Genomic DNA, 14,139 nt, shown 5'->3' with positions numbered 1-14,139 from the left:
AGGTGCTGGGGCACATTGTGGTGCTAGATCCAGTGTGTCCTGATTTCCATTCCTGAAGAGGTTCTCCACAAAAGGAGGGATGGTAGTGGAGAGAGTTGTTTTGTCTAGTATCACTGCTGTTGTGAGCTCTCACCTGAGCTGGTCCAGTCTGCAATCAGAGTAGAGGGGCCCAACACTGGTTTTCTTGAACAAGGGTCTGAGCTATGGAGGAAGGAGAGAAGGGTAAGTTGGAAGGTTGAGTGTTTGGATCAAATGAAGTGGGTGTAGCTGGCATAATCAGTGAGATGACTTGTTTGGGTTTGGGTGGGTAGTCTTCTTCCATGGTCTGAGCTAGATCGTGTGGGTGTGGCTTTCCTTGGTGGGCGTGGCCATACTGGTGGGCTGGACTTTGAGCCAATTAGGCAGCCTACTGTAAAGGGTTTGGCATCGCTGGAGTAGTCATGGCTGTGTGGACAGTGCAGTGCACAGTAGACGGGGCTCTCACCAGTCTCTGCAGGATTCTCTCTGTGACATTGAACTTCCCGGATCCAGGGTGACCCATGTTCTCTTCATACTTCAGGTTGGTGATGGTGAAGTTGAGGGTGAATGGCACCACCATGGGAGCTGCTGCTGCAGTGGGGTTGAGAGAAGACACCATGAGCTTGTTCTTGTTCTGAGCCCCTGAGCATGGCTTCTCTTCTATGTTGTTCAAGATCTGTGGTGGGGATTCTTGTGTAGTTTACAACGTCTCTCATGGCGGAGGTCCAAAATGTCAGCTCCAAGTTGAATATTTTAAGGACCAGGAGGTTTGGTCATAGATGTAAGCACACTGTCATCAGAAAGCTAACTAAGTTGACCTTCAACAGGGCTGAAAAATCATATGGACTTGTTTTTGCTCAGGTGTTTTTTATTCCCCAAGTCCTTCTCTGAGATTCATGGACTATGCGATGAGAAATATCTGAAGAAACAGCTGTTTCCCATGTTCGTGAGACAAGGCCTGTTGGAAGGTCTCTATCCAAGGTGGACTTATTGGCAGCAAGGGATATATTTGTGATGCTTATTTAACAGAGGCAGAAAAAAAGTGAGAAAATGGAACTGACATGGTTTCTCGCAGGTCACAAAATCTTTGAATGGAAAACAATCCATTTGAATGCTGGATATGATATAACGGTTTTGTGTGTGTGTGTGTGTGTGTGTGTGTGTGTGTTTAAGTGTGTGTGTGTGCATGCATGAGTGAATTAATCTGTGTGTATACTAGTAGTGGCGCTTCTGAATCAGGGCTCAGAAACAGGGTTAAGAGGACACATAGGCTGCCTGGTGCTGGGGGAGGATATAAGGAATATTTCTGGGTCCTGTGAAGACACTATAGAAGCCATGAAGAATCCTTCTTGGGCTCTTTGGTATGTACCATTCCATCAACTCCTCCTCCTGCCTCCTGTGATGCTGGGGATGCTGGTAGAATGTACAGCCAGAATTCCTACCTGTGGGGCTGGAGGACAGAGTTGGCATCGCAGAAGACAAGGTGATCACTAGAGATGTTGGGGAGAAAGGAACAAGTGTTTGTGGTGGGGACCACTATGGCTTCTGAAATACAGGTGGGACAATGCAGATCCCCAGTGGTGGGGCCAGGGTTAGGATATAAATTCCTGATTTTCCCAGGTGTTGGGTGTTTGGGTTTGTGTGAGGGGACATGGTGGGGATTGAAGAGCTTCATTGCAGAGAGCTGGGGTTTAGAGGGGAAGTAGAATATAGTGGGGCCCAGAATACTCACTGCTGGGGGTGGAGGGCAGGCTGTGGAGGGTGTAACCTGCAGGGAGAGAAGGGAGAGAGTTCAGAGTTTGAGAGGAGGAAACAGGAGGCACAGAATGGGAGGCCCTGGATTTCGACACAGCCAAGCACACTGGGCCTCTACTCACCATTGACATAGAGACTGTCCTGGTCAAGGCTGTAGGGCCCCAGCTGGGTGATGCCAAGGGTCAGCTGGCTGAGTTCCCTGTACAGCTGCTCTCTGTCCAACCCAGGCCCTGTGGGTTTGGGACGGTAGGTGCAGATGGCATCCACTCCTGTGGCAGTTCCTTCCTTCTCAGACCTGGAGAGGGCAGGGGAGAGGAAAGACAATAGATGGATCACCATGGCCAGGAACTTGAGAACTGTGTGAAATCATCGAAGTAGGCAGAGGTCAGGAGAAGGCCAGTGGACAAGCAAGAAGTCAGAATGAAATATGTGAATGTGCCCTCTATTAGACACTCTGAAACTTTTGGCCAGTTTTGGGTTTAGAACTTTCCTTAAATGAAAGCCTCAAAGCAGAATGCCCAGCTGGGCACCGGGGGCTCATGCCTGTAATCTTAGCTACTCAGGAGGCTGAGATGTGAGGATCATTTTTCAAAGCCAGCCCGGGCAGGGAATTCTATGAGACTCTTAACTCCAATGAGCCAGTAGTGGACTGGAAGTGGTGCTGTGGCTGAAGTGTTAGAGAGCTAATCTTGAGCTGAAGAGCTGAGGGATAGCACCCAAGCCCAGAGTTCAAGCCCCATGACTGACAAAAAAAAATCAGCATGCCCATGGAACTGGGATTGAAGGCACTAAATTGTTACAGGTGAGTGCAGCATTGAATGTTTATCTACAATGGGAAGATATATATTTTTTCTGAACGATTTAGGTGTGAAGGAAATGATCTTCTATCCAAAGGGAGGGAGGAAGCATAACTTCATTTTGGAGGAGAAAAGCAAGGTCCAATGTAATGCTCTGCAGGATCTGAGACATTGGAATTTGGAAGGTGCTGGGGCACATTGTGGTGCTAGATCCAGTGTGTCCTGATTTCCATTCCTGAAGATGTTCTCCACAAAAAGAGAGAGATGGTAGTGGAGAGAGTTGTTTTGTCTAGTATCACTGCTGTTGTGAGCTCTCACCTGAGCTGGTCCAGTCTGCAGTCAGAGTAGAGGGGACCAACACTGGTTTTCTTGAACAAGGGTCTGAGCTATGGAGGAAGGAGAGAAGGGTGAGTCAGAGGTTGAATGTTTGGGCCAAAATGTAATGGGTGTATCTGGCATAATCAGTGAGAGTGACTTATGTGGGTTTGGGTGAGTAGTCTTCTTCTATGGTCTGAGCTAGATAGTGTGGACGTGGTTTCCCAAGATGGGCTTGGCCATACTGGGGGGCTAGACTTTCAGGCAATTGCTCAAAGTCTACTTTAATGGCTTGTGACCTTCCTGGAGTAGTCGTGGCTTTGTGGACAGGGCAGTGCACAGTGGTCAGGGCTCTCACCAGTCTCTGCAGGATTCTCTGTGTGACATTGAACTTCCCCGATCCAGGGTGACCCATGTTCTCTTCATATTTCAGGTTGGTGATGGTGAAGTTGAGGGTGAATGGCACCAGCATGGGAGCTGCTGCTGCAGTGGGGTTGGGAGAAGACACCATGAGCTTGTTCGTGCTCTGAACACCTGAGCATGGCTTCTCTTCTATGTGTGTTCAAGATCTGAGGTGGGGATTCTTCTGGAGTTTACAATGTCCCTCATGGAGGAGGTCCAAAATGTCAGCACCAACTCAAATATTTTGAGGAGGATATCATCGGAACGCAAACTGAGTTGACCTTCAACAAGTCTGAAGGTCATATAGACTTCCTTTGTCTCTCAGCTATATTTTTTCCTACTCTTAACCATTCTCTGTGATTCACATATTTATACGTTGAGAAATGTCTGAAGATAAACTTATGTTCATTAGTCTAGGCCTGTTTAAAGGGCTTTATCCATCTTGACTCATTGGTAGTAAGAACATTTTTTTTTGACCAGTCTTGGGGCTTGAACTCAGGGACTGAGCACTCTTCCTGAACTTCTTTTTTGCTCAAAATAAGCACCGCACCACTTGAACCACAGCACCACTTCTGGCCTTTTCTGTTTATGTGGTACTGAGGAATCAAACCCAGAGCTTCATGCATGCTAGGCAAGCACTCTACTACTAAGCAAAATTCCCAGCCCCACAAGAGCATATTTTTATGATACCTGTTTTACAGAGGAAAAAAATTAGATCATGGAAATGACATGGTTTTCCCAGGTTACACCCTCTCTAAATGGAAAACATTATGTTTGAATGCTGGATTATTATAATTTTGTGTGTGTATATGCGTGTGTGCATGTATGTGTGTGTGTGCGTGCATGTGTGTACACACTGGTACTGGGGTTTGAATCAGCTCATGAGTACTATTCCTACCATTTGAGACATAGGATCAGGTGTGTCTTTTTGTGGTTAATTAGAGAGAAAATTTGATGGACTCTTTTGCCCGTGGCTTTGAGCCCAGTCCTCAGATCTCATACTTCTAAGTAGCTAGAATTAAAGAAATGCATTGTCAACTCTCTGCTGATATAAATTATTTTATCATTTGTATATTTCCTATGTATTTGACATCTGTAAGGCCATGATGTATTAGATTTTGATCATTTGTGTCAATCAGATCTTTCCAATCATATTTTTAAAATAAATCTTGTGATGTTCTGTGTATGATAACTTTGCTTAGCATGACTATTTTTAGGAATGCCTTTGTCATTTGTTGGGAGAAAATCCTGTGCCCAAGGAATCAAGAAGACAAGAAAACCTGTAAAGTCCCATTGTGATTTGAGCCCTTCCTGCCTCTATTATTTTAGTGCTTTTATCACTTTTTGCAATTTCCCTGAAAACAACAATTGAAGAGAATCATGTCGAGAAAAATACAGAGTTCTCAAGAATATCAGAGATGACCTTGTAGTTTGTAGCTATTGAATGAACCAAATATTATATACGTTTCTACCATGTAGAAATGAATGTGATTCTTACAGATGGACACAGAGCTGCTGTATTTATATTCACAGAAATTAAATGCTTAAAACATCAGGAAATTGAATGGTTTTGTCTATGCAGGCCACTGAATACAGAATTACCCAAATAAAAAGGATAATGATGGCCAGTTGGTTAACTGCGTGAATGAGGGTTTGATCTTTTTCTGAATTGCTTTTGGGGCATAAGTCCATGAAAGAAATCTGTACTCTGCACAAACGTTTCTCTGTAATCTTGGAAGGGCTGGAGGGATTTTAGCTGTGCAGAGTGAACTTTGGGGTTCAGAAACAGAGTTCAGAGATGGTGTAGGTTGCCCGGTGCTAGGGGAGGACACTGGTACTCCAGGAATTCTCTGGGTCCTGGGAAGATGCTGTGAGAGCCATCAAGACCTCACCTTGGGGAAATGTCACTACCTCCCCCCACCCTCCTTCTTCCTGTGATGCTGGGGAAACTGGGAAAATGAGCATCCAGGAGAGTTTACCTGTGGGGCTGGAGGACAAAGTTGGCATTGCAGAAGACATGGTGGTCACTAGAGATGTTGGGGAGAAAAGAACAAGTGTTTGTGGTGGGGACCATCATCACCTCTGAAATACAGGTAGGACAATGCAGGTCCCTGGTGGTGCCAGGGTTAGGGTATAAATTCCTAATTCATCCCAAGGTGTTAGGGGTGTGGCTTTGTGTGAAAGGGACAAGGTGGCATTGACCTGGTTCATGGCAGAGGGCTGGGGCTTGGAGGGGAGGTGGGATTTAGGGAGGCCCAGAATACTCACTCCTGGGGGTGGAGGGCAGGCTGTGGAGGGTGTAACCTGCAGGAGAGAGGGTGAGGAGGTGTGAATGAGGGAACAGGACGTTCAGGAGGGTCATCTGTGGACTGTGACTCAGACAAGCAAACTGAGTCTGCTCACCATTGACATAGAGACTGTCCTTGTCCAGGCTGTAGGACCCTAGCTGGGAGATTCCAAGGGTCAGCTGGCTGAGCTCCCTGTACAGCCACTCTCTGTCCAGCCCAGGACCTTTGGGGTAAGGGCGGTGGGTGCAGATGGCATCCACTCCTGTGGCAGCTCCTTCCTTCTCAGACCTGGGAGGGCAGGGGAGAGGGAAGACAATAGGTGGGCAGACTACAGAGGGACCCTCAGATTTCTGGTGAAGGCGCTAACGCACACATGAAAGAATTGACGGCTGATGGATTGGAAGCAGTCAGACTTAAATGTTTGCTGTCACATCTTCAGTACCAACCTGGAAGATTTGATCAGTCTTGGGTTTAGAATTTTCTCTAAAGGAAAGGCACGAACATGGAACAGAAACTGAGGGCTCTAAGATGAGCCAGCATTGAATGTTCTGATTGAACGCAGCATTGAATGTTCATCTACAATGGAAAGCTATGTTTTTTTTTTTTCTGAAAGATTTAGGTGTGAAGGAAATGATCTTCTATCCAAAGGGAAGGAGGAAGCAGGGCTTCATTTTGGAGGAGAAACGCAGGGTCCCATCTAATGGTGTGCAGGATCTGAGACACTGGAGTGTGGAGGTGCTAAGGCACATTGTGGTGCTAGATCCAGTAGTGTCCTGATTTCCACCCCTGAAGAGGATCTCCCCCAGTGAAGAAATGATGGCAGTGGCCTGACTTGTTCTGTCTAGGATCACTGGAGGTGCCCTGTCCTGTACTTGTGAGCTCTCACCTGAGCTGGTCCAGTCTGCAATCAGAGTACAGGGGGCCAACACTGGTTTTCTTGAACAAGGGTCTGAGCTGTGGAGAAAGGAGAGAAGGGTGAGTCGGAAGGTTGAGTGTTTGGGCCAAATGTAGTGGGTGTAGCTGGTATAATCAGCGAGAACAACTTGTGTGGGTTCTGGTGAGTAGTCTCCCATGGATATGAGCTAGATGGTGTGGGCTTTGCTTTCAGCGGTGGGTGTGGCCACACAGGTGGGCTGGCCTTTAATCTGTGGGAGTATGGGCATGTGGGCGTCCTCTACTTTAGGAGCCTGGCATAGACTGTGTGGGCGTGGCTTCCTCAGTGGGCCGGGCTCTCACCAGTCTCTGCAGGATTCTCTCTGTGACATTGAACTTCCAGGATCCAGGGTGACCCATGTCCTTCTCATACTCCAGGTTGGTGATGGTGAAGTTGAGGGTGAATGGCACCAGGATGGGACCTGCTACTGAAGTGGGGTTGGGAGAAAGACACCTTGAACTTGTTCTTGGTCCTGATAACCTGAGCATGGCTTCTCTTCTATGTGTGTTCAAGATCTGGTGTGGGGATTCTTCTGGATTCTTCTCTTCATGGAGGGGCCCAAAATATCAGCACCAACTTGAATGTTTTAAGCACCAGGAGTTTACTTATAGATGTAAGCAAACTATCATGAGAAAGCAAACTCAGTCGACCTGCAATGTGGCTGAAAGTCATATAGACTTCCTTTGTCTCTCAGCCTTTTAGTTTTTAACCGCCAGTCATTCTCTGAGATACACATATTTATGGGTCAAGAAATGTCTGGAGAAACACCTATGTTCTTTGTTCATGGTTCAAGGCCTGTTGGAATGTCTTTATCCAAAGCAGGCTCATTGGTACCCAGGGGATATGTTTATGGTGCTTATTTTACAGATGGAAAAGGAGACAAGTGACATGGTTTGTCCCAAGAGACACTATGTCTAAAAGGGAAACATTCATTTTGAATGCTCAATATATCATAATTATGTGTGTGTGTGTGTACATGTGTGCTCATACTGGTACTGAGGCTTAAACTCTAGGGTTCAGAAACAGGGTCCACATAATGGCACATTGTGGCTGGTGCTGAGAGAGGATACTGGTACACAAAGAATTCTTGAGGACCTGGGAAGGTACTGTGAAAACCATGGAGAGCCTACCTTGGGGTGGTTAGGACCTATCACTCCTTTCACCCATCTTCCTGCCTCCTGTGATGCTGGGGACACTGGGAGAATGTGCAGTCAGGAGAATTCCTACCTGTGGGGCTGGAGGACGGTGTTGGCATCGCAGAAGACACGGTGGTCACTAGTAATATTGGGGAGAAAAGAACAAGTGTTTGTGATGGAGACCACGGTAACAATGCTCATCTCTGGTGGCGGTGCAAGGGTTAGGGTATAAATTCCTGATTTGTCTCCAGGCGTTGGGGGGTGTGGCTTTGCTTGAAGAGGCCAAAGTAGGCATTGCCTTGCTTCATTGTACAAGGATGGGGCTGAGAAGGGAGGTGAGGTTTAGGGAGGCCCAGAATACTCACTCCTGGGGGTGGAGGGCAGGGTGTGGAGGGTGTAACCTGTAGGAGAGAGGGGAGAGAGTGAGCAGGTGGGACTGAGGGAACAGGAGGCACAGGATGGGAGGCCCTGGAATGTGACACAGCCAAGCACACTGGGCCTCTACTCACCATTGACATAGAAACTGTCCTGGTCCAGGCTGTAGGGCCCCAGCTGGGAGATGCCAAAGGTCAGCTGGCTGAGCTCCCTGTATAGCTGCTTTCTGTCCAGCCCAGGGCCCATGGTGTCTGGGAGGTGGGTGCAGATGGCATCCACTCCTGTGGCAGCTCCTTCCTTCTCAGACCTGGGTAGGGTAGGGGAGAGGAAGGACAAGAGATGCATGAAGCAGGAAGGGAACCTGAGAACACAGTGAAGTTATTGAAGCAAACACAGGAGAAGAGAAGGCCAGTGGACAAGCAAGAAGTCAGATTTAAATATGTGAATGTGCTCCCTTTTATCCAGCCTGGAACTTTTGATGGGTTTTAGAACTTTCCCTAAACGTAAGACTCTAACCAGCATGACCTCGGCACAGGGCCTGAGGGCTCTAAGATGAGACAGGTGAGCGCAGCATTGAATGTTTATCTACGATGGAAGTTTCTGAGGAAATTAGGCATGAAGGAAATGATCTTCTGTCCAAAGGGAGGGAGGAAGCAGGGTTTCATTTTGGAGGAAAAAGGCAGGGTCCATCTAATGGTGTGCAGGATCTGAGACATTGGTGCTGGGAACTATGGTGTGGATCCAGTGTGTCCTGATTTCCATTCCCAAAGACGATCTCCAGAATGAAGAAAGAATGACAGTGGACTGCCTTGCTCTGTCTAGGATCACTTGGGGATGCTCTGTTCCTGCTGTGGTGAGCTCTTACCTGAGCTGGTCCAGTCTGCAGTCAGAGTAGAGGGGGCCAATACTGGTTTTCTTGAACAAGGGTCTGAGCTGTGGAGGAAGGAGAGAAGGGTGAGTCTGAAGGTTGAGTGGTGAGGTCATAGGTGGTGGGCGGAGCTAGCAGAGTCAGTGAGAATGACTTGTGTTTGTTGTGGTTGAATGAGTAGCCTTCTCTGGGTATGAGACATATGGTGTGTGCGTGGCTTTCAGCTGTCCGTGTGGCTGCGCGCATGGGTGAACCTTTAATTTTGGGGCTATGGACAAATGGGTGAAGTCTATTTTCACAGGCCTGATATAACTTGAGTGGGCATGGCTTCATCTGTAGGCGGGTCTGCACACAGTGGGCGGGGCTCTCACCAGTCTCTGCAGGATTCTCTGTGTGACATTGAACTTCCCCGATCCAGGGTGACCCATGTTCTCTTCATACTTCAGGTTGGTGATGGTGAAGTTGAGGGTGAATGGCACCAGTATGGGACCTGCTGCTGCAGTGGGGTTGGGAGAAAGACACCTTGAGCTTGTTTGTACTCTGGGGAATCTGCCTGATTTCTCTTCTACCTGTTTTCAAGATGAGGTGAGGCTTCTCCATGAATTGACAGCTTCCTCCTGGAGGAGGCCCAAAATATCAGTACCAACTCCAATGTTCTAAAGAGGAGGAGGTTTGCTTTTGGATGCAAAGGCCCTGTCAACAGAAAGCAACCTCAGCTGATCTTCCATGTGGATGAAGGTGATATGAATTGCCTTTGTTTCTGAGCTATTTTTTGTTTACTCCAAGTCATTCACATATTTACAGATTGAAAAATGTTCTGAATAAACATTGTGTCCCTTGTTCATGAGTCAAGGCCTTCTGGAAGGTCTTTCTTCAAACTGGACTCATTGGTGGATATTTTTATGATGCTCATTTTACAGAAGGAAAAATGAACACAATGGAGGTGGCATGATTTGTTCCATGTAATGCCATCTCTCATAAAAGAACATTCTATCTTAATATTGGGTATATTATTATTGTTATTAATGTGTATGTGTGTGTGTGTGTGTGTGTGTGCTTGTACTGCACATTGAATTCAGTGCCTGGGTTCTGTCCATTAGCATTTTTTTTGGGGGTCCGGTCATGGGGCCTGAACTCTGGGCCTGGGAGCTGTCCCTCAGCTCTTCAGCTCAAGGCTAGCGCTCTACCACTTGAGCTATAGCGCCACTTCTGGTTTTCTGGTGGTTTATTGGAGATAGGAGTCTCACAGTCTCTCCTGCCCGGGCTGACTTTGAACCGCGATCCTCAGATCTCAGCCTCCTGAGTAGCTAGGATTACAGGCGTCAGCCACCAGCGCCCGGCTCTATTAGCATTTTTTTGTGCAAGCCTTGCACCCTACCATTTGAGCCCCAGCTCTAGTTTGGCTAATTGTTGTTAATTGGATATAAGGGTATCACAGATTCCTACCCGAGTTAGCAATACAACACAGTTCTCAGATCTCAGCCTTCTAAATAGCAAGGGTTACAAGCATGAGTTATGTATTATCAGTTGAGATATATTATTTTATCCTTTATATATTTCCTCAGTTTTCACAAATGTGAGACTTCGTTGGTGAATTAGGTTCTGATCACATGTGTGTTTCTGACACTTTAAATGCCATTTTCAAAATAAGATGATTTCTTTGTTGCTTTGTATGTCCCTCCCCACAGTATAAGCCCTGCTTTCACTGTATTTGATGTTGGTATAATTTGTGGAGAGGAAGGGAAAAAAATCGTTTAAATAGGGATACAGGTGGACCCATTGCAACAATGAGATGTACAAGACGTTATGTCGAAAAATGAACTTTACAACTTTGGCCGGGGGGGGGGAGTGTGGGGGTGGGGAGGTTGGGGGGGTGGGAAAGTGGGAGATGGGAAGGGTTGGGAAGGGGAAACAAAAGAGGAGGCAACAATGCTTGATAAGAAATGTACTCATTATCTTGCCCATGTAATTGGAACTCCTCTATATGGTATTTTCACAATAAAAAAAATACAAAGCAAATATATGTAACACCAAAAAATAAATAAACCTTGTACCAATGTGTGATAATTTCATATAGCATGACAATTGTTAGGAATGCCCATGGCATCTGTTGGCTGAGAATACTGTGCCAGGGAACCAACAAGACAAAAAGAACTGGGAAGTCCTCTTGGTAAATAGAGCTACTCTTGGCTATATTATTTTTAATATTTTTGTCAGTTTTGGCAATTTTTGCAAGTGATCAAAATTTAAGAGACCCATGGATACCAAAACATCCATTGTTTAGGATATTTGGAGAAGACTGTTGTTGCTATATATTGGACAAACAGAATGTGCTATATTTATTTTTCTATTATGTAGAAAGGGCTGTGATCCTTGTAGATGTTTAAGGAGAGGCTGGATTTATACTCACAAAGGGCACATTCATAAAATATTACCAAATAGAGTGGTCTTTTCTATGTAATTCGTTGAATACAGGATTCCTCAAATAGAAAGCAAACTGATGGCCAGTTGGTTAGCTGTGTGAAGGAAGGGCTGATCTTTCTCTGAGTTGCTTTGGGGCACAAGGCATGAAAGCAATCTGTGTTCTGCACAATCTGCTGGTCTGTAATCTAGGGTTGGGAAGATTTTAGGGGTGCTGGGTGAACTCTAGGATTCTGAACCAGGGTCCAGAGAGTGGCATAGGCTCCCTGGTGCTAGGGGAGGATACTAGTGTTCAAGGAATATTTTGGGGTGCTGGGAAGACCCTGAGAAAGCCATGAAGACGCCACCTTATGCTCCTTTGTGTGTGTACCACGTCACACCCTTGACACACCCTCCTACCTGCTATGTTGCTGGGGATGCTGGGAGGATGTGCAGGAGGAGAATTCCTACCTGTGGGGCTGGAGGACGGTGTTGGCATCACAGAAGACTCGGTGGTCACTGGAGATATTAGGGAGAAAAGAACAAGTGTTTGTGGTGGGTACCACCACCACCTCTGAAGGTAGTACAATGCAGATCCCTGGTGGTGGTGGTGCCAGGGGTCAGGTATAAATTCCTGATTCATCCCCAGGTGTTGAGGGGTGTGGCTTTGTGTGAAGGGGACTTGGTGGTCATCAACGTGGTTCATTGCAGAGAGCTGGGGCTTGGAGGGGAGGTGGGATTTAGGGAGGCCCGGAATACTCACTCCTGGGGGTGGAGGGCAGGCTGTGGAGGGTGAAACCTGCAGAGAAAGAGAGGGAGGGGGAGATGGTAAGGAGGTGGGAATGAGGGAACAGGAGGCACAGGATGGGAGGGCAAGGACCCTGACACAGCCAAGCACACTGGGCTTCTGCTCACCATTGACATAGAGACTGTCCTGGTCCAGGCTGTAGGGCCCCAGCTGGGAGATGCCGAGGGTCAGCTGGCTGAGCTCCTTGTACAGCCGCTCTCTGTCCAGCCCAGGGCCCATGGGGTAGGGGTGGTAGGTGCAGATGGCATCCACTCCTGTGGCAGCTCCTTCTTTCTCAGACCTGGGAGGATGGGAGAGAGGCAAGACAATTTTTGCACAGACAATCGAGGGGTTCTGAGCATCCTGGTGAAGGTGCTGAAGCAGCCACAGGAAAAGAGACGTCTGGTAGACAGGAGAGAAATTAGACTTCAATGTTTGTGTGCACTGCCTCTGAGCCAGCCTGGGATTTTTGATCTGTCATAGGTTCTTAACTTCTCCTTAAATATAACTGCGCCAACCTGCCTGCTCTCGGTGCAGGGTCTGGGAGGGGGTGGGGCAGGTGTCTCACTTGCGTCAGGTCAGGTCAGAGCAATCTTGAATGTCAATCCAAAATGAAAGAGAAATTTTGGGCCTAGAAGGAGTGCCTGAAGGAAATGCTCCCAGTCCAAAGTGAGGGATGGGAGCAGGGCATTAATTATGGAGGAGAAAGGCAGGGCCCCATTCAGCTTATGGTATGCAAGCTCTTGGGACATCTGAGAAGGAAGGTGGTGGGATTAGGGAACACTGCGGTGCTGGATCCAGCATCTCCCGATTGTCAACTTGCAGAGGGCATGCTGAAGGAAGGTAGGATGATCTCACCAACCTCCTTTGCCTGGTGTTAGGTGTGTAAGCCTTGATCTGTTGTGAGCTCTCACCTGAGCAGATCCAGTCTGCATTCAGAATACAAGGGACCAACACTGGTTTTCTCGAACAAGGGTCTGAGCTGCAGAGGAAGAGGAGCAGGGTCAGTGGGAGGGCTAAGGGAGTATGGGGGTGGGGCACTCATTAGTGGTCGTGGCTTGTATAGGGGAAGCTTGTCTCTAGTGGATGTAGTTAGATTAAGGTGGGCTGATTCTCCATGGGTGGGCATGGCTTTCTCCTGTAGGCTGGGCATACAGGGTGGGCGGGGCTCTTACCAGTCTCTGCAGGATTCCCTCTGTGACATTGAACTTCCCCGTTCCGGGGTGACCCATGTCCTGCTCATATTCCAGATTAGTGATGGTGAAGTTGAGGGTGAAGGGCACTAGGTTGGGGCCTGTTGCTGTGGAGATGGGGTGTGGGGGGAGAGACACCATTGAGCCCATTTTTCTCCATGCCCTTGGGTATAGGTGCATTTCCATTACAGGTGTGCCCATAGTGGGTGGGTCTTCCTGTAGGATGTCTCCCTCTGAGCATAGACCCCAGACATGAGCACTCATTGTTGAGTATGTTTTTCTTTTGGGGCAAATCCACGGTGAATTAGAAAGCAAGTACTTTCTAAAATTACTATGGAAATCCTTTCTTTTTTTTTAGATTAGCTTTTATTAAGCCTAAATCTTTCTCTGAGGTCTACATATTTATTGATTAAAATAAACGTTTGAAGAGACATTTATGTTTTGTTTTCACATGGTACACATCTTGCTTGAATTTGTCATTTATTTGTTGGCTTACTGCTTTGGAGGAGGTGTTAGGATGTCTGTTTTATAGACAGATGTCTATTTTGTAGGCTGTAATAACATCTGCACAATTTCTAGATGGCAGAACCTGACCAGAACTCATGTTTTGTGGTTCCAGAGTCTAAGCTGATAATGTCTCACTGGCAGAGGCCCACAGGCCAACCTGAACCTTTCGTGTAGAGAGCTCCCTCTAGAGGTATTAGCTAATCTGTAACTATAGATAAAGGCCGAAGCAAGCCTATCCCAGTGCCAGCGCTTCCAGGGATCCATCCAGAAATCTACCTTAGCCAACGAGAAGCCAACAGGAGCCAATGGGAGGCTCAATAGAACCTCATCATGTGCCTCAGCTTGACCTAAGAAAAGTGCGTTT

General features: G+C 47.2%; 1 protein-coding gene across 1 annotated transcript in view; it reads right to left on the bottom strand.

The window, feature by feature from the left end:
• The window catches only part of Muc16 (mucin 16, cell surface associated), a 97,205-nt gene that overhangs the window by 42,840 nt on the left and 40,226 nt on the right, over positions 1–14,139 (bottom strand). Inside the window, exons 21-38 of the mRNA XM_013033500.1 lie at positions 13,251–13,375; positions 12,990–13,057; positions 12,204–12,376; positions 12,048–12,087; positions 9,260–9,437; positions 8,886–8,953; positions 8,155–8,327; positions 8,011–8,046; positions 6,812–6,936; positions 6,462–6,529; positions 5,691–5,863; positions 5,556–5,591; positions 3,244–3,437; positions 2,889–2,956; positions 1,896–2,068; positions 1,751–1,786; positions 411–708; positions 134–201 (exon numbers count right to left, since the gene is read on the bottom strand). Of these exons, the coding sequence (XP_012888954.1) occupies positions 134–201; positions 411–708; positions 1,751–1,786; positions 1,896–2,068; positions 2,889–2,956; positions 3,244–3,437; positions 5,556–5,591; positions 5,691–5,863; positions 6,462–6,529; positions 6,812–6,936; positions 8,011–8,046; positions 8,155–8,327; positions 8,886–8,953; positions 9,260–9,437; positions 12,048–12,087; positions 12,204–12,376; positions 12,990–13,057; positions 13,251–13,375 (2,100 nt within the window). The remainder of the gene's footprint in view (positions 1–133; positions 202–410; positions 709–1,750; positions 1,787–1,895; positions 2,069–2,888; positions 2,957–3,243; positions 3,438–5,555; positions 5,592–5,690; positions 5,864–6,461; positions 6,530–6,811; positions 6,937–8,010; positions 8,047–8,154; positions 8,328–8,885; positions 8,954–9,259; positions 9,438–12,047; positions 12,088–12,203; positions 12,377–12,989; positions 13,058–13,250; positions 13,376–14,139) is intronic.

The sequence above is a fragment of the Dipodomys ordii genome, unplaced genomic scaffold (genome assembly GCF_000151885.1).
Source record: "Dipodomys ordii isolate 6190 unplaced genomic scaffold, Dord_2.0 Scaffold171, whole genome shotgun sequence".
In the NCBI taxonomy this organism is placed as follows: Eukaryota; Metazoa; Chordata; class Mammalia; order Rodentia; family Heteromyidae; genus Dipodomys; species Dipodomys ordii.
Note: the sequence above shows the minus strand (reverse complement) of the source record. Positions and strands in the feature narration are given on the sequence as shown.